A 20,756-nucleotide genomic window follows, 5' to 3' on the forward strand; every position below is an offset into this window, starting at 1 on the left:
GAAGTATCGACAACCCTTCAGGTACCCCTTTTTAACACGTGATAATTTAAATGTGACGTAGGACCCAGCCATTTTGCCTTCTGTAGAATTATATTGCTTCCTGTTAGAAAAAGTAAAGTAAGGATTAAAAAAAACGGTAATTGTTCATTATTTGTATGAAAACTGTAATCAGAAAGCGCGTAATCTGGTTTATCAATCTTCAATTACCTAATGTCTGGTCAAATTTTGGCAAAAGAGTGGCGGATGATACCCGACTCGAACTTCAAACTCACAAGTCGAAGACAAACTCTGAAACTGACAACGCCTAGTCCATAGATAATTCTACTATTTCACAAAGTGCGAAACTGAACATAATTTAATGAAAATATGTTGCAATTTAAAAGAAGTTATGCAAATTTAGTGACCTACCGACGTAAATAATTGGGCAGTATTGGTAGAAGACTCTATCAATCTCATTTTATCTACTGAGAAAAATTGTGGATCTTTTTAAAATCTGCAGCAATGTAAGTAAACAAACAATTCGGATCTCCTGTACTTAACTTATAGCGATCGTAATACTGGTATAAACTAATAGCGATCATAATACTGGTATATACACCTTATCGCTATTCCCGCTTGACCCGAGAATCTGTCCCGCTCGAACTTTTGACGTCATACAACAATCACTTTTCCATTGTGGCGTCAGACATTTTCTATTGTGACGTCAAAATTTTACAGGAACTTGTGTGATGTGCAGTAATGGCGGACAAATAGCGATAAGGTGTATTGTATTCCAGTATACACCTTATCGCTATTTGGAAGTCTGCGCGGGTTGACCCGAAAATCTTCGCTGCTTGAACTATTGACGTCATGTAACAACAATCACTTTTCCATTGTGGCGTCAGATATTTTCTATTTTGACGTCAAAATTTTACGGGAACCTTTGTGATGTCCAGTAATGGCGGACAAATAGTGATAAGGTGTATTGTACCAGTATAATTTGTGGTTTAAAAACAATTATAGGGGGGGGGGGGGGGGGGGCAAAACATAATAAATGAAAAGACAGTGAATTTGTTTATTGGCCGGGTTCTTTGTAAAGAGTGAATTATGCCCCTTTATAAATGGAAAAATTGCAAATTTTTTATTTTCTTCTAAATATCAAGTAATTTTTATACGACCGCAAAAAAATTTTGTGGTCGTATATTGGTATGACGTTGGTGTCGTCGTCCGGTGTCGTCGTCCGAATACATATTGGTTTTCGCACTCTAACTTTAGTTTAAGCGAATGGATCTTTTTGAAATTTGACCATAAGGTTAAATACCACAAAAGGAAGGTTGGGATTGATTTTGGGGGTTATGGTACCAACAGTTAAGGAATTAGGGGCCAAAAAGGGGCCAAAAATGAGCATTTTCTAGTTTCCAGACAATAACTGTGGAACGGTGTATGGATCTCTCTGAAATTATACTACAAGTTTCCATACCACAAAGGGATGGTTAGGATTTGCTTTGGGGGGTTATGGCTCAAACCGTTTAGGAATTACGGGCAAAAAAGGGGGAAAAACAAGGTTGTCCTGGTTAATGGACAAATACTTTAGTACAAAACATAATTTAAAGCAGTGTAAGGGAGATAAATCAAATACATCATTGAAATTATCTCCCTTTCACTGCTTTTAAATTATGTATAAAGTAATGGTTAATGAACAATAAAGATAATCTAAAACAGTGTAAGGGAGGTAATCCAAATACAACGTTTTGGTTACTTCCCTTACACTGCTTTTAAATTATGTTTAAAGAAATGCATATTTATAAAGGAAGACCAGTAAAAATATCTGCAAATGTTTTCATCTTTTTTTTTTACAAAAAAATCAATCTGAAAGATTTGACACTATATTTTTATTAATTCTATTATAAAATAGATTAAGTTAGCACTATGGTAAATTTAAATGGGTAATTATGGTTGCCAACTCCATTGGAAATTTGAATTGAGATTATGACCATATCTTGAGGGAAAGAATTTTTTTGGGGGAAAAAGGGGGGGGGGGATAAAAAGAAATTGTGGGGGGCCAATTTTTTCTCATTTCAGATTTCAGAAATTAAAAAGAATTATTCTTCAAATATTATTTTTTTTTCAAATTTCAAATATTGAAAAATTTCAAGAAGTAATCTTTAATTGCACAGTATGGCGCATTAGATTTGTAAAATCTTTGATCACATTTATTTATTTGTTATGCCGAATCTAACAGTGTATTTAGATTTTTAATTTTGGGTCCAGTTTTCAAATTGGTCTACATTGAGGTCCAAAGGGTCCAAAATTAAACTTTGTTTGATTTTAGCAAAAATTGAATATATGAGGTTCTTTGATATGCTGAATCTAAACATGTATTTAGATTTTTGATTTTTGGCCCAGTTTTCAAGTTGGTCCAAATTGGGGTCCAAAATTAAACTTTGTTTGATTTCAACAAAAATTGAATATATGGGGTTCTTTGATATGCTGAATCTAACCATGTATTTAGATTTTTTATTTGTGGACCCCGTTATCTAATTGGTTCATATTGAGGTCAAAAGGGTCCAAAATTAAACTTTGTTTGATTTCATCTAAAATTGAATTATTGGGGTTCTTTGATATTCCAAATCTAACCGTGTATTTAGGTTTTTAATTTTGGGTCCTGTTTTTTAAATTGGTCTACATTGAGGTCCAAAGGGTCCAAAATTAAACTTAGTTTGATTTTGACAAAAATTTAATTCTTGGGGTTCTTTGATTTGCTGAATCTAAACATGTGTTTAGATTTTTGATTATGGGCCCAGTTTTCAAGTTGGTCCAAGATAGGGTCCAGTAATTTAAACTTTGTTTGATTTCAACAAAAATTGAATATATGGGGTTCTTTGATAAGCTGAATCTAAACATGTATTTAGATTTTTGATTATGGGCCCAGTTTTCAAGTTGGTCCAAATTGGGGTCCAAAATTAAACTTTGTTTGATTTCAACAAAAATTGAATATACGAGGTTCTTTGATATGCTGAATCTAACCATGTATTTAGATTTTTTATTTGTAGGCCCCGCTATCAAATTGGTTCATATTGAGGTCAAAAGGGTCCAAAATTAAACTTTGTTTGATTTCATCGAAAATTGAATTATTGGGGTTCTTTGATATGCCAAAACTAACCGTGTTTTTAGATTTTTAATTTGGGTTCCGTTTTTTAAATTGGTCTTCATTGAGGTCCAAAGGGTCCAAAATTAAACTTAGTTTGATTTTAACAAAAATTGAATTCTTGGGGTTCTTTGATATGCTGAATCTAAACATGTGTTTAGATTTTTGATTATGGGCCCAGTTTTCAAGTTGGTCCAAGTTGGGGTCCAAAATTAAACTTTTTTTGATTTCAACAAAAATTGAATATATGGGGTTCTTTGATATGCTGAATCTAACCATGAATTTAGATTTTTTATTTGTGGGCCCCGCTATCAAATTGGTTCATATTGAGGTCAAAAGGGTCCAAAATTAAACTTTGTTTGATTTCATCAAAAATTGAATTATTGGGGTTCTTTGATATTCCAAATCTAACCGTGTATTTAGATTTTTAATTTTAAGTCCCGTTTTTTAAATTGGTCTACATTAAGGTCCAAAGGGTCCAAAATTAAACTTAGTTTGATTTTAGCAAAAATTGAATTCTTGGGGTTCTTTGATATGCTGAATCTAAACATGTGTTTAGATTTTTGATTATGGGCCCAGTTTTCAAGTTTGTCCAAGTTGGGGTCCAAAATTAAACTTTGTTTGATTTTAACAAAAATTGAATATATGGGGTTCTTTGATATGCTGAATCTAACCATGTATTTTGATTTTGGACATTGGACCATAATAGGTAAATTAAAAAAATTCAAGTTCTTAGACCACATTGTTACTGTGTCAGAAACCTATGCTGTGTCAAATATTTAATAACAATCCAAATTCAGAGCTGTATCAAGCTTGAATGTTGTGTCCATACTTGCCCCAACTGTTCAGGGTTCGACCTCTGCGGTCGTATCAAGCTGCGCCCCAGCGAGCATTATACGACTGCAAATAAAATTTTTGCGGTCGTATATTGGTATGACGTTGGCGTTGTCGTCGTCCAAAGACACATTGGTTTTCGCACAATAACTTAAGTTTAAGTGAATGGATCTTTATGAAATTTTACTATAAGGTTCAATACCACAAAAGGAAGGTTTGGATTGATTTTGGGGGTCATGGTATCAACAGATAAGGAATTATGGGCCAAAAAGGGTCCAAAAATAAGCATTTTTGTAACTTCCAGACAATAACTTGTGTTTAAGTGTATGGATCTCTCTGAAATTATACCACAAGTTTCTGTACCACAAAGGGATGGTTAGGATTGGCTCTGGGGGGTTATGGCTCAAACCGTTTAGGAATAAGGGGGAAAAAACAAGGGTTTCCTGGTTAATGAACAATTATAAAGCAGTGTAAGGGAGGTAATCCAAAAACAAAATTGTTCAATGTTGTACAATGTTGGATTACCTCCCTTACACTGCATTTAAATTATCTATTTAAGACTTTTATGATGTATTTAAATTGGTAATTATGGTTGCAAACTCCATTGGAAATTTGAATTGAGATTATGACCATATCTTGAGGGAAAGAAATTTTTTTTGGAAAAAGGGGGAGAGGGGGGTAAAAAAGAAATTGGGGGGGGGGGAATTTTTTTTTTCATTTCAGATTTCAGAAATTAAGCCTTTCAACGCTATACACAGCATATGCTGCGATGACGTACACCGCCCGCCACTGCTGTTCGCTGCATATGTCGCGATGACGATTGATTTTTCATCCAGACTTGTAACCATTCTGTTTTCATTCGGGTCCTCTCTAATTTTTCCTCATATGAATCGAGGAAATACGAGGTCCCGTTTCTGCTTGAAATCGTGGGAATTTTAATGGATAAAGCATGCAGTAGAAGAAAAATTTAAGAAAAATATTTTGACAATTGCAAATGGCGGAATTAGAAAAAGAACCTGTAAATATGGAAATATTATAGCATTTCTATGGGAAAACTGACAATGAGGAATAGTTAAAAGGTTTCCCGTTATCTAAATGTGTTAATTACATTCAATTCGTGTGGGAAATATGATTTGGTCGATCTTTACAAGACTTAGAAAAAGGGGGGGAAACGGAGGTTGACTGAAAATTTTGAGGACGGAGCCACTTATTTGCGCCACATTTACATTATACGTTGTGTATGGTGCAAATACGCTACGGAATCGAGCAACTGGTGTCTTCTTTATTATATGGCAGCTAAAACAACAAAATAAATGAAGATTAAAAGTTGTTTTTATTAAAAATTCAACACAAATACAATAATTTACACCTTTTACCTGTTTATTACCTGAAAATGCAGGTAGCTTTATGAAAATTTTACTAAAATAATTGCCTAACATTACAGTTCATGCTCTCCTGAGCATTTTTCATGCACTAACTTTGTCTGTATCTCTAATAATATAAAAGATACAGCAGTCTGAAAAGGAATATACTGTTCTAATGAATGAACACAAAAAAAATGCAGCAGCAGCAGCCATTTTTCTATTTTTTTTGTGTAAAGAGTTAAAAAAGAAAATTTCTTCAAATATTTTTTTTTTTGCAAAAAAAAAAGGGGTGGGGGTAAAAAAAAATTTAATTTTTTTTTTTTGGGGGGGGGGGGGGGGTCAATATGCAACAGAATAGTGTATTTCACAAAAGCAAAAAAAAAGGGGGGGCAATTCGCAACAGCATAGTGTAATACAAATCATATAACCAATTCTAAGTTCTTTGACTACAGTTATTCTGTGTCAGAAACCTATTATGTGTCAAAAATTTAATTACAATCCAAATTCAGACCTGTATCAAGCGCGAATATTGTGTCCATTTATCGCCCCAACTGTTCAGGGTTGGACCTCTGCGGTCGTATCCAGCTGTGCTCAGCGAAGCATTTTATTTTACAATACTGGAACAAAATTTTTATTCCAGTATTGTAGACAATACTGGTACATGTATACCTGTAATTAAGACAATACTCATGATACTGGTATACCAGTATTGTGATCACCAAGTACAGTACCAACAATTCTAATGTAATTAAGCATCTAATGCCAATTTTGATTGGACGAGGTCTGCCATCTATTCCAATATTGACAGTCGGAGGATATTTGAAATACTTTTTAAATTTTGAACATTTTAAGAGTACTGCATGAGAATAGGGATAACAGTACTGTAGTTGAAGTATTGCCAACATCAATTTTGGATTTGACAGTCGCAAATATCTGTTTTTTAGGCTCAGCTCTGGGTTGCCAGTAAAACTGCATTTGAGACCGTCAAATCCCCTACTGATGGTGGCAACTCTTTAAATACATTACTTTATTTCCTTGAATATGCAATAGCGCTATAGCAAGATTTTCTTGTTCACCACCACTGCATTCGAAGAGTAAAATATGGAAGTTGTGCACAAAATTCTTACTTCATGTATCTTTCCACCAGTGATTTCAGATCACTTTGATTTATGCTGACGTTTTATTGTGTGGAATATATCTGTTTCAAATCATTTACAAAACACAGAACATCATTTTAACCTTTTTTGTGTTTTTTTTAAGATACAAAATATGATAAAAATGTATCTTATGCATAATGATGCATCCAAAGTTAGGTGAAGTGTTAAAAAAATTTAAACCGGAAGTGAACCTCCCAATGTGCTAATACAGCTTTTTCAGTACTTGTCTGGACCGAAAAGCAATATTAACGCATAATTTATATCAATAGGGCAACGTCATCAGTATTGCACATGCTGATTTATCTGTTTTAGGGCTGATCATATCATTTAAAAAAATTTAGTCACAATACTAAACTGAAATTAATAATTATGCAATAATTGCACAAATTTACCATTAGAATTTCTTACAAAAGAAAGGTTAAAGTCTTATTTTGAATTAAACAGAAGACAAATATTCTTCCAAACAAAAGATTTCCATTGGATCATTCTGTTATCTAAGGTTTTTATACTACCGCAAAAAAATTTTTGTGGTCGTATATTAGTATGACGTTGGCGTCGTCGTCGTTGTCGTCCGAAGACACATAAGTTTTTCGCACTCTAACTTTAGTTTAAGTGAATGGATCTCTATGAAATTTAACCATAAGGTTCAATACCACAAAAGGAAGGTGGGGATTGATTTTGGGGGTTGTGGTACCAACAGTTAAGGAATTAGGGGCCAAAAAGGGGCCAAAAATAAGCATTTTTGTAACTTCCAGACATAACTTGTGTGTAAGTGTATGGATCTCTCTGACATTGTACCACAAGGTTCCATATCACAAAGGGAATGCTGGGATTGATTTTGGGGGTAATTGCCTTCAAATTTTAGGAATTAGGGGCAAAAAAGGGGCAAAAAACAAGCCTTATTCTAGTTTCATGACAATAACTTGTGTGTAAGTGTATGGATCTCTCTGACATTGTATCACAAGGTTCCATATCACTAAGGGAATGCTGGGATTGATTTTGGGGGTAATTGCCTCCAAATTTTAGGAATTAGGGGCCAAAAAAAGGGGCAAAAAACAAGCATTTTTCTAGTTTCATGACAATAACTTGTGTGTAAGTGTATGGATCTTTATGAAATTGTACTACAAGGTTCCATATCACAAAGGGAAAGCTGGAATTGAGTTTGGGGGTAATTGCCCAAAAAGTTTAGGAAAAAGGGGCCAAAAATAAGCATTTTTCTAGTTTCCAGACAATAACTTGTGTTCAAGTGTATGGATCTCTCTGAAATTGTACTGCAAGGTACAAAATGTACCATACCACAAAGGGAAGACTGGGATTGATTTTTGGGGTAATTCCCTCAAAATTTTAGGAATTAGGGGCCATAAAAGGGCAAAAAAACAAGCATTTTTCTAGTTTCAGGACAATAACTTGTGTGTAAGTGTATGGATCTTTATGAAATTGTACTGCAAGGTTCCATATCACAAAGGGAAAGCTGGGTTTGAGTTTGGGGGTAATTGCCCTAAACGATTAGGAATTTGGGGCCAAAAAACAAGCATTTTTCTAGTTTCCAGACAATAACTTGTGTTCAAGTGTATGGATCTCTCTGAAATTGTACTGCAAGGTACCATACCACAAAGGGAAGGCTGTGATTGAGTTTAGGGGTGATGAATCACAAGGGGGTTCAAAAAATTTGGGGGGGGGGGGGGGTTTCCTTTTTTTTCTTTAAAATTTTCCATTTTAAATTGGTTATTTCTGATTTATATATAAAAGCAAATAATAATGATATGGTTTGAATAGGTAAATTCAGAATTTTTTTTAAGTTCTTAGACCACTTTCATTCTGTGTCAGAAACCTATGCTGTGTCAAATATTCTATTACAATCCAAATTCAGTGCTGTATCAAGCTTGAATGTTGTGTCCATACTTGCCCCAACTGTTCAGGGGTCGACCTCTGTGGTCGTATCAAGCTGTGCCCCAGCGGAGCATTTTATTCCAATTATGATCAAAACTGTTCCTGGCTTAGGCACCATCAAATTTACCCCTCCAACAAATTCAAAGCCTTTGTAAATGAGACCTATGAGTGACAAACAAAATGAAGTATTTATTTCCTGGAAATGAAACGCCCATCATGAACAACATCAGGAAATAAATGATGGATATAAATATATTTGAAGCTTTAATAACTTCCTTAATCACACTGTTCATGTTTTTTGACATTGTTAAAAGACAAAGTTTTAAAGCTATTTACTTATATTTCAGTACAAAATGACAACAGTTTGGCCAGATCCTCCGATGGAAGTAAACCTGAACCAGACAGCTATGCACAGTGAGAACCCTCTGAAGAATGTTGAGATAAAAAAAGATGGTTTCTTCCAATTACAAAGTGGCACAGATTTTCTTCTGTCAAGTAATTTAAATGTGTTATTGAATGCATCAAAGTTGGTGGAGATTGATCAGTTTAAACATGGTAAACAAGGTAAGAACTGTTTTAAATTGTTATTTAAAAAAGATCATGTGTCCTGATCAGTCCTAATTCTCTGATTAAACAAATTAAATCACCTGTTTTCTTAAATAAATACATGGCTGTTTTATATTTTGTACATCTGCACTGATCACTTTACCAATAAATTGTATTATATGTTTCGATCCAACCACAGAGCATTTGTATTTAGATATAAACAGCTACTAAACACAGTATAAGATAAGAGTTTTAACAATTATTCAACAAAGTAATGTCTGAGTTTTCTACAATAATATAACTATCTGATTAATATTATCAAAACATTTTCAATATAAAATAAAAATAAGTTACAATGTACAAGAAACACCTAAAATGTCACATAGTACAACAGACCATATTAACCACCAACACCTGAAAAATAGACATACTATATACTAGCTAACAGTGATCAAAACATGGTCAAGATAGCAGGATTTTGTTAGTTTGTACAGACACTAATATTGTAGGGTTAAACCAGTTTTACGTTGAATAAAACCATTCATTATATGAGTGCCAACCTCATCACTACCTTACTTAAGCTTGAACAAGGACATAAATAATGGCACATTATTTTATATGCAGGGTCAAAATATGCTTACTACTACACTAAAGTAGTCAAGGAAGCTACAGCTTTGTAAGTTTTGTTTTATATATTAAGGAAATAATAGTTATTCAAGGAAGGATTTAATATTTTCAGATCATACATTATCAAAAAGATTGCCACCTAGAGATCATATATCCGACAGTAACTGTCAAAGTTCTGACCAGATAGTTATACAGAACCAATCTGTAGGGCCACAGGAACCTGTACCTCTTAAAAATGTTGGAGCAATTCCAACAAAATTCAGTGTCAATGAACTGGAACCTGAGGATAAATGCAACCAGGTCAAACCTATCTATACAGCAGTGCCAGTTAATAATCCACATGTACAGTATGTTGGTGGATTGTACCAGTTGTTGAACGAGTGTGGTATTGAATACAGGGAGGAGACAGTTGAGTCACAAAATGATGTACCTGTTAGGGAGGTCACCACTGCTTGTCAGCAGTACACACAAGGGTAGGCTGGCTAACTCTACTCTTATTAATTATACATACATATCACACAAACATTGTCTACACAGCATGTCAGCAGTACACACAAGGGTAGGCTGGATAACTCTGTACTCTTATTAATTATACATACACATCACACAAACATTGGTCTACACTGCATGTCAACAGTACACACAAGGGTAGGCTGGATAACTCTGTACTCTTATTAATTATACATACACATCACACAAACATTGTCTACACTGCATGTCAACAGTACACACAAGGGTAGGCTGGATAACTCTGTACTCTTATTAATCAAACATACACATCACACAAACATTGTCTACACTGCTTGTCAGCAGTACACACAAGGGTAGGCTGGATAACTCTGTACTCTTTATTAATTATACATACACATCACACAAACATTGGTCTACACTGCATGTCAGCAGTACACACAAGGGTAGGCTGGATAACTCTGTACTCTTATTAATTATACATACACATCACACAAACATTGTCTACACGTTTATATTGTTCTTAGACACTTCAGCGAAATATAAACTAATTTCCTTTTTTGTTCATATTCTCAGGTGATCTACAGCATATAGATCTAACCTATGGCTTAATAGAAAACCAGTTCTCTTAACTTTCCTTATGAATGAAGAAAACCCAGTGACAAAAAAAATGTCTTAAGAGGTCAATATATAGTTTTCAATAGACATATGCTTTGAGCCAACACAATTAAATAATAAAAAAAACCCACATAAATCTAATACCGGTACATCTGTTAATAGTATCTCTATATTTACTATAGCCTTTATGATGAGATTTGACGAGTTGTATGTTATTTCCTTCTTTTTTTCTTTTTCAGACACATCATACATGGTGACAAAAATGCTTTGGAAATGTTGGCAAAAGATGTAATCAGCCTGAAGATTGGTACTCATGGTGTCATCACAAACCCGGTAATTATAACAAAAACATTAGGTGTTAGAACGACAATAATTTCTACTAAAAAAAGTTGTTCAAGAAAATATAAACAATATTATATGACCAATTTAATTTTTTGCATCAGTTGAATGTGTTGGTACAGAGATGCAACTTTTCGTCGGACCTGTCGGCCCGAGGGGGCAGAAATTTAGCAGGTCCGGCAAATTGGGCTTTTGTGCAAGACCTAATGACCAGCAGGCAGTTCTCTAGGATTTTAGTAAGATTTAGCATTTTTGGTGCTAACCTATTGATGGGGAATTGAAATTTGCCTTGTTGAAAATTTATTAATTAAAGTTAGTAAGTATGTTTGCTGTAGATGTTAAACATCAATGCTTTGTAGGTCAACTTTCGCGGTAAACAATAGGGATACATGAGATTGGGGAGAGAAACGGCAGTTTTCATTCTTTCTGTAACTGTAACTGTATTGCGAATCTTCTTCCAATAAAGGAGCACCTCAATTGATGAGTAATTATCCAGCAAAATAAAAGTTAATGTATCTGAACACTTAAAATGTGACATTTATTATATGAAAAGTAGTCTTCCATTAAAACAAAATTTTGTGAACCAACATAATGGTAAAAAAATTATAAAATTTTCAAATGTTGCTTTTTGAAGTTTAAACATATTTATTCATGCAATTTACATATATATCAAAATATACAAGGATAACAAAAAGTAAGATATGGAAACAAGCTGCACACAGCTTATATCAATCTGACTGATTTTTGTAAGTACATGTATCCCTGTGATGAGAGTTGTAACTGGGAACTTTAAAGAGGGAAATTTAAAACTGAATTGACTTTTCAGTCCTCACTTTCCTGAGAAAGTCGTAATCAATTAAAAATCTTAGAGCACTGTCAAAAAAAATGGAGAATGGCCCTAGCCTGATGTTCAGTGGTACACAATAAAAAAAATTAAAATATATTGTAGTAATTATTAAAGAACTCAATTGAATTTTAGATATTTTCTAAAAATAATCCACTAAAGCAGCTGTCACTGTAAAGACATCCTATCTCCGTTCTCTTACTGTATAAAAAGCTGATATAAAAAAAAATGTAGGTCTGGCAAAAATTTGATGGGTCTGACAAAACTTGCTACCCTGTAGGCCCCAATGTCTGACAGAAAAAAAAAACTGTTTGCATCTCTGTTGGTATCAGTCATTGTTAGTTAGGTTGTGAAAAAATTAAATAATTGTATTTTTGGTTCATTTCTAAACATTTTAATGCAGGGATATATTATTGATATTTTAGAAATTTGACTTCCTATGGAATTCTAAATGTTCTGTGAAAAAGCAGAAGATCCTTGGAAGAGGAGGCAATGGTACAGTGGAACTCTGCAATTATAATGATGTAGACTTTGTTACTAAAACGGTAAGTCATATCATTGTGTTAGATGTCATGTCTCAATAGTAGATAACAGTGGTACAGTGGAACTCGGCAACTATAGTAATGTTAAGTTTGTTACTAAAACAGTAAGTCATATCATTGTGTAAGATGTCATGTCTCAATAGTAGATAACAGTGGAACAGTGGAACTCTGCAACTATAGTAATGTTAAGTTTGTTACTAAAAAGGTAAGTCGTATCATTGTGTTAGATGTCATGTCTCAATAGTAGATAACAATGGTACAGTGGAACTCTGCAACTATAGTAATGTTAAGTTTGTTACTAAAATGGTAAGTCATATCATTGTGTTAGATGTCATGTGTCAATAGTAGATAACAATGGTACAGTGGAACTCTGCAACTATAGTAATGTTAAGTTTGTTACTAAAACGGTAAGTCATATCATTGTGTTAGATATCATGTCTCAATAGTAGATAACAATGGTACAGTGGAACTCTGCAACTATAGTAATGTTAAGTTTGTTACTAAAACGGTAAGTCATATCATTGTGTTAGATGTCATGTCTCAATAGTAGATAACAATGCTAAATATTAGGTATATAAGTTAAGATTTATAAGGAAGAAATTTTACAAGTTTTAATATTGATTGAAGTGATATTTTTAAGTCAACTGTTAAAAAGAGCTTCACCCAAGAAATTAAAAAAGCATACTCATTCCCATGAAAATAATCACATGGTTTTATCTTTGTTTCAGATCTCCAGAGATTTCAGAGCAAATGAAGTGATGTTTACAAACTGTCTGAGCCATGAGTTCATTGTTAAGTCACATGGTTTGATAGTGAGGAATGGAACCCCTCAAATCATCATGGATTATGCAGGTAAATAAACTAATGGATTAGTTGGAATGTATGGTGAAGTCACTGTATGATGTAAGCATTATAACACATATAACTAAATGGTGATGTAAGGTCAATATCAGTTGGATAGCATTCCATTTACAAATGGTCACCAAAAATAATTAAGTCAGCATACAGTTTTAGATTGACATTTGTAAAGGATATACTGAATTTAATTCAATGTTATTGGGATGATTTCTTGTTTGCATTATGCATTTTCATGGTCTTCATTCCAATGACTGTCTCACAGTCTGGACTAATGTCCCCAGATAAATTGCTATTGTTGAATTATTGTCAAGTTCCATTTCATCTGCACTAAAACTCCCCCTCCCCCTCTTTTCAGGCATGCATCATGAATTGTTATTCCTTGATTACAATATAAAAATAAGAAGATGTGGTATGATAGCCAATCAGACAACCTTTTACCAGAGACCACACAACGTAGAAGGTTAGCAACTATAGGTCACTGTATGACCTTCAACAATGAACAAAACCCATGCCTCATAGCCAGCTATAAAAGGCCAGAAATGATTCAGATATTAAATCAATTATAAATAAAGCCATTTAAAAAGCTTCTGAACTTTAATACCAAGCATAAATAACCTCAATGTTTGTTTAATTTCAAACTGGAAGTGATTTTTTAAGTTGGATAGATTTATTATGATGTAGACGACAGAATAGGTATGTGGTGTCAGACTTTTATGTAGTTTTATATCTTTTGTAGGAGACAACCTGTTACACTATGGTTTATCCAAAATGGTGGACGAAAGTGAGATCTGGAACATAACATATCAAATCCTGGAAGCCCTTAACTACTTACATTCCAACCAGATTAGACATTTTGATGTCAAACGTAAGTTACTTTACAGAAATATGTAAACTCTTTAATTCTGTCACAGATTTGATGCACAATAAATTTTGTTGGAGCTCATTAGTAATAGTATTCTCTGTGTTATTGCTTAGGTTGATCATTATGACACATGAAAGTACAGACACAGTTTGAAATGAATATTGATATGGTTTTTTCTTTGGTAAATTTTTCTTTAAACATTACATTAATTTGGAAATATTAGTAAATGTAAATTGACTCTTTTTTTACAGCTGAGAACATAGTACTTATGGAGGATGCTTCAGGAAACAAAACATTGAAACTGGCAGATTTTGGAGGAGCCACTCTGTTCACAGAGGAAGTGGACTGTCTTAGTTGGACTCCTGCTTACATGGCACCAGAAATGGACCAGTTTTATTTAAACAAACAATTCCCTGGACAAAGATTGATCACCACATCTTGTGGCCAGATCACAGAGAAATGTGATATCTACTCCTTGGCTTTGTCAATTCTGTTTCTGTATGTCAGGGGACACATTCTTATCAAACATATAACCAAAGGGGTTCAGGCAATGGTTGGGTATGAGAAAGCTGATACTGTCAGCATGAAAATTGTAGTTATGGTATGTAATGATTAATAAAAACAGTAAAAGCTCTAGAAAATTGTAATTTTTTTCTCATCATATTTGTAAATTGACTCAAAATGCCATGCATAACAGCTATAATACAAATAAAAAGAACTCGAATCTTTTTAGGGCAAATTTCTACAAAAAACTAGAAGGTCAATTTTTTTCAAGATAAATGATAATTTTGTATCGTTAAAGCTATTCATAACAGGCACACAAGTCTGGGAGAAACACATTATGTTGAAACACTAATTCTTCAAATAAATGGCAACAATAAATATATCAAATAAAAATGTCAATATATCTTTAAATAGATAAACTATGAAAATAATATGAATCAATTTTACAGAATGCTAAGAATCCAAGCCTTGCTGAAAGTCTGATTCCACAGGTTGTTGGTAAAGAAATGAAAAGCTTGTTATCTGGCATGCTGAAAGGCAATGTTGATGATAGATGGACAGCTAAAGCTGCTATGGATCAAATGAAAGGTTAATAATATTATTACAGTTAAAAGAAATGTCAGTAGTAATTTAATTTAGACTGACAACTAGTGAATTTCTAAAATCATGTCTTTGGAATTGTTTCAGAGTGCTGATGATATTTGTTTGTCTCTCATTCATTTTTAGTTTTGAAAAGTGCATGGGTGCTTGTACTAACATTTTTTTTAAAACAAAATTTGTGCTAACTATATACTTGACACTACACATGATATGCTAAAATTTGCATAATAAAGTTTTTTAAAACATGTGTGCCTATCGCTTGTGGTAAAATATTTAGCATAAAGGCCAACCTGTGGAACAATCAAAATAAATTGAAGCCCCCATGAATTATTTCTTAATTATCCAATATCTATCTATTTAGTTTCGACACTGAATAAACTATTTCCATTATTTATATTTCATATTTATTAAGGTATGTTGTAGATAAACCAGATTATATATGTCCTCAGCTTTAAACATGTAAATAAGATATTTCAAAGTTAGTAAACTCAGAAGTGAACATGTATAGAAATGCTGACAATTAATGTTTACTGAGAAATATTCAACAATAAGCTATAACATACCACTGATCATGATTAATTGGTTTATACAGGTGTAGTATAGAAAAGTTACTGTTAAATCATAAATATGGTAATCAGTTATACATTCAAACATTTTTCTGTTTACAGAACTGTCATCTGCTTCTCACAAGAGCATGGAACCTAAAAAGATCATTAGGAGAAAGTCCAAATCCACAGAAAACAAACCAAAGAATAGCCAGATCATAAGACCAAAAGTACCCAAACTTGTCATTGTTACACTCGACAAAACTGGTAAAAAAGTAGGAGAGTATAAAAATACAGAGCCATTCACCATACCAAGATATACAAACGGTAACACCTTAGAAACTGAGGAACACCAACGACCTTTACGTGATCTGAATATTGACCTTCAGTTGAATGTTATCATTGAACAGTCTAATAACGTGAAAGATGAGAAGATGAAACAGATTATTGATGAGGAGAATCGTCCATTACTGAAAAGGCTAGTCAAACGTAAACTTAAAGATAAAGTCAATGGAGAGATAGCTTTCAAGATGACAAAAATGAGAGAGGAACTTGAGAGCAGCGGTTCATCTTCAAGTGGCATGTCGATAAACTTTAGCGGAAGAGGACATGTTATTATGGCTCCTACAGAACCAGAAGTTGTTCCTATGAATGAAGGGCCAGGCAATATCCCTAATTTTGACATGTTTCTGGATTGTTGAGATGTTGTGACTTTATTGTTTGGGATTGTGTTTTCTTAAGTTTGTCCTTACAGCTGTATGAAACAAGATCTGTGACAACTATGTATATATAAATGACAGCAGTTGTAAGAAATATTTCAGAAAGGCCAGTAGATATAGTAAATAATTTTTTGGTTGGTTTTAAAATATTTTTAATGTTGAGGTGTTCTTTGTTCTTTTCTTCCATTTCATTAAGATTTGAGATGTATATCATAGACCTTTTGTAATTTAAACTTAGCATAAACTTCAACAGAGTTATAATAGATTACTGACTGGGAATTCCTAATCTTTTTCTGTCTTCACAAACCATAGAATTTAAAGCTATTAGTTTCATATTCTCATTAATTTGGATTTCCCAATATATAAATATAAATCAGTTATTGAACTTATGTACAATTTTATATGGAGTTCACCAATTGATAGAATAAAGAGAGATGTTTTACAAAATGATATTGAAGATGGTGGACTCAAAATGATAAATCTTAGTGCATTTATTTTAGCACTGAAGTGTACATGGATAAGGAAATTATTTAAAACAGACAACAAATGGCAGAATGTTTTTTTGTCAAATGTTCATGTAGAACTTGAAAAATTTTATGGTTGTGGAAGTGTTTATATACAAAAATTACAACAAAATATCAAAAATAAATTTTGGCAAGATGTTCTGAAAACATGGAAACTTCTCAGAGAAATAGATGAATATGACAGCTGGGAATGCTTTCTTGCTAGTCCAATCTGGCTTAACAATAATATAAAGGTAGCAAATAAACCTATTTTTTATAAAGATTGGTTTGAAAATGATATAAGATTTATAAATGATATTGTAAATGAAGATGGGATTTTTTTCTCTCATCAAAAATTAGAAGAAATGTATCAGATAAATGTGTATTTCATGAGATATAATAGTATTATATCTGCTATACATCAAGCATCAAATTCATTTGTGGGAAAAAATCACAAATTAGAACTACCTTTAATTTCATCTGCTATTAAAAGACTTGTAAAAATTTCAAAAGGATCTAAAGATATGTATATTGTTTTAAATAAAAATAAAAGTGTTCCCACTAGTCGGTTAAGATGGACTGAAATTTTTGGCTTTGATCAAAATCATTGGAAAAAAATTTATAAAATGCCATTTGTTGTCACAAATAATACTAAGTTACAGTGGCTACAGTATAGATTCAATCATCGAATCTTAGCTACAAACAAATTTCTTCATAAAATTAAGATTTATGATAATCCAAATTGTACATTTTGTAATAGAGAAATTGAAACATTAGAACATTTATTTTGGGAATGTGAACATACACAATTATTATTAGAACAGATTGAAAATTGGTTTCTGACCAATGGAATTAGTGTACTTTTTACAAAAGAAGTTTTTTGTTTGGTAACATTGCAAAAATATCAAAAGGCAATGCAGAAAATACTCTTTTTCTTACCATAAAGCAATATGTTTATAATACCAGATGTTTAAAAAAAAAAACTGTCAATAAACTCAGTAAAAGAGAAGATGAATTATGTATATGCAATTGACAAAAATATTGCTATGAAAAACAAATGTGAACATCAGTTTCTCAGAGAATGGAATATTTTTGATAGATTACTTTAATAGTTAAGTACAAAAATGTATATATTTTACATTTAATATTATACATGTTATAAATGAAAATGCTGTATTTGCTATACTAAAATAGAATTCAATGTCTAGATGAATTGTATTGAAAACTCACCACACTTTTCTCTCTCACTCTCTTTCTCTCTCTATTTCTCTCTCTCTCTCTCTCTCTCTCCAGTGTTCAGACTGCTTTACTCTTATCTTATATTTGTATATTTGAAAAAAAATTGCTTCCTCTTAAAAAGATGTATTGATTAGATAATATCAATAGATTTATATATTATATATTGTTATTATTTGTGTATATTATTATTGTAAATTGGAAGTTATAAATAATAAAAATTAAAAAAAAAAAGATTTGAGATGTATATCATAGTCCTTTTGTAATTTAAACTTAGCATTTCAACAGAGTTATAAATAGATTACTGACTGGGAATTCCTAATCTTTTTTGTCTTCACAAACCATAGAATTTAAAGCTATAAGTTTCATATTCTCATTAATTTGGATTTCCCAATATATAAATATAAATCAGTTGTATTTTATTAAACCTGAAGAATGCAAACAATAGTTGTGCAGATGCTTTCTTAATATTTTTATTTAAAAATATATGAAAAAGGAAAAATGCTTGTTATTATTGAAATAAAGGGAATCATTAAATTGAAAACATAGCATTGTATTATTGTACATTTATTTATTTATTTTGTATGTATATATGAGAGAATGTATTTATTTTGTTGTAAAAGAGGTTACTTGGAGGAATATTGAAAATGTTGACTGCTTCACAGATTCATTAGATTCCTCAAATATTGTAATTATGGTAACATGACATCTGTATTTTAGTGACTTTACATATGTAAGTGTTAACATTATTTATTTTCTCAAAACTATTAATTATATATTTTGAGAGTGGGAAAATTGTGCTTACAAATTATCACAGAAATAGTTTTGCTTTCAAATCGAAATTTATGAAGGAAATGAAATACAAAATACTTTTTTACAGCTGGTTAAAAAAAAAACTTGCTTGAGATCATTGGACACAGTGCAATGCTTAGTATATATGTAAAGATAGCAATACCTATGATTTTAATTTCATTATTTATGTATTTTATATTGATTGATTAAACCACAATTGGTTTTGATATACATTTGAATATGTTTCGTTTATTTGCTTTCTTCATATTTTTATCCAATAAAAGTTGTAAATAGAACTAAGATTTATCATTTTGATTAACTGCTTAAGTTGACATTTTCTCTATAAATAAGTAAACTGGTTTAAATCTCATAAAGAGAAGCACAGGGGTCAATAGAAATGAGAACAGGCAGAAGTATATGTAATGAAAATGATTAATAGATGTGGTGTCATCACTTTGATTTCAAAGGAAATAGCACATATGACTTGTGTGTATTATACTACAAGGGGTTGGGGGTAGGTCAGTTTTGTCCCATTAGTTGGCCCGTAAGTCAGTCATAATTGTTTCCAGATGTGAACTCAAATACTTAATGTTTGGTTACAACCTTATTTGGATACATGTCAAATATTATAAGAGGGAGATTTCTATTGATTTTGAGGTCAAAGGTCAAGGTCATATTTACTGAATATAGACTCGAAATTTGTTCAGTAAAGTGGTTTCCAAATGCTAAATGAAGTACTATGTTTAGGATTGAAACCTTGCTTGGATATAAAGTATAAAAATAAGGAGATATGGTATGATTGCCAAAGAGACAACTATCCACCAAAGTTCAAATGAAGTGGATGTAAGCAATTATAGGCAACTGTACAGCTTTCAACAATGAGAAAAACCCATACCGTATAGTCTGCTATAAAAGGCCCTGACATGAAAAATATAACACAATTCAATTGAGAAAACTATTAGCCTAATTTATAACAACAATTTACGAAATACAAATATGACGGACATGAACCAACAACAACCACTGAACTACAAGTTACTGTATTGGGACAGTCACATATAAAATGTGGCAGGGTTAAATATGTTTGAAGGCGCCAACCCTCCCCTAACCTGGGACAGTGGTATAACATTACAAAACAAGAACAAACTAAAAATCAATTGAAAAGGGCTTAACTTGTCAGATCGATACAAAGCAGAAAAACACAGACCTGTGGTGGCAGGGTATCAATACAACCCTAAAAACGAAAAAAGACACAAATAAAATTGAGAATGGAAATGGGGAATATGTCAAAGAGACAACAACCCGACCAAAGAGCAGACAACAGCCGAAGGCCACCAATGGGTCTTCAATGCAGCGAGAAAATCCCACACCCGGAGGTGGTCCTCAGCTGGCCCCCAACTAAAATTGTGTGCTAGTTCAGTGAAAATGGACGTCACACTAAACTCCAAAACATATAAATGAACTAAAATTAAAAAACATACTAGACTAACAAAGGCCAGAGGCTCCTGACTTGGGACAGGCGCAAAAATGCGGTGGGGTTGAACATGTTTTGTGAGATCTCAACCCTCCCCCTATACCTCTAGCCAATGTAGAATAAAGAAACACATAGCAATACGCACAATAAAACTGTGAGTACAGATCTGAGAGTACTTGCAGTTACTGATAGCTAGTTCGAAGCCATTAACAACTAATAAAAAAATCATGTATTTAAGACCAAAATATCAATCTATACACCCAACATCCAATGGATTTAATGTAAAGATGTCTATAAATAAGTACAC

General features: G+C 32.6%; 1 protein-coding gene across 3 annotated transcripts; it reads left to right on the plus strand.

Annotated features, from left to right (window-relative positions):
- Window positions 1-56: 56 nt before the first annotated feature.
- Window positions 57-19,271, plus strand: LOC127731225 (probable serine/threonine-protein kinase fhkD). Of its 3 annotated transcripts, none has more exons than XM_052240201.1 (10): window positions 57-136; window positions 8,720-8,936; window positions 9,658-10,018; window positions 10,871-10,964; window positions 12,240-12,359; window positions 13,085-13,208; window positions 13,951-14,079; window positions 14,328-14,677; window positions 15,030-15,168; window positions 15,849-19,271. In XM_052240201.1, exons 2-10 carry the CDS (start codon window positions 8,726-8,728, stop codon window positions 16,424-16,426), a joined length of 2,106 nt encoding a protein of 701 aa, XP_052096161.1. In that variant the 5' UTR covers window positions 57-136; window positions 8,720-8,725; the 3' UTR covers window positions 16,427-19,271. The 3 variants fall into 3 exon arrangements, with proteins under 3 accessions (XP_052096161.1, XP_052096159.1, XP_052096162.1); XM_052240199.1 differs by having other exon boundaries at window positions 63-503; XM_052240202.1 differs by having other exon boundaries at window positions 63-117.
- Window positions 19,272-20,756: the final 1,485 nt, after the last annotated feature.

This window comes from Mytilus californianus, unplaced genomic scaffold (assembly GCF_021869535.1).
Source record: "Mytilus californianus isolate M0D057914Y unplaced genomic scaffold, xbMytCali1.0.p SCAF_2, whole genome shotgun sequence".
NCBI classification, from domain to species: Eukaryota; Metazoa; Mollusca; class Bivalvia; order Mytilida; family Mytilidae; genus Mytilus; species Mytilus californianus.

What these genes read in the sequence shown, in the direction of transcription:
- LOC127731225 (XM_052240201.1), top strand. Translation starts at nt 8,726, where the DNA reads ATGACAACAGTTTGGCCAGATCCTCCGATGGAAGTAAACCTGAACCAG. An exon ending in GCATGAAAATTGTAGTTATG is followed by an intron (nt 14,678 to 15,029) that starts GTATGTAATGAT and finishes TCAATTTTACAG; the next exon opens with AATGCTAAGAATCCAAGCCT. An exon ending in TGCTATGGATCAAATGAAAG is followed by an intron (nt 15,169 to 15,848) that starts GTTAATAATATT and finishes TTCTGTTTACAG; the next exon opens with AACTGTCATCTGCTTCTCAC.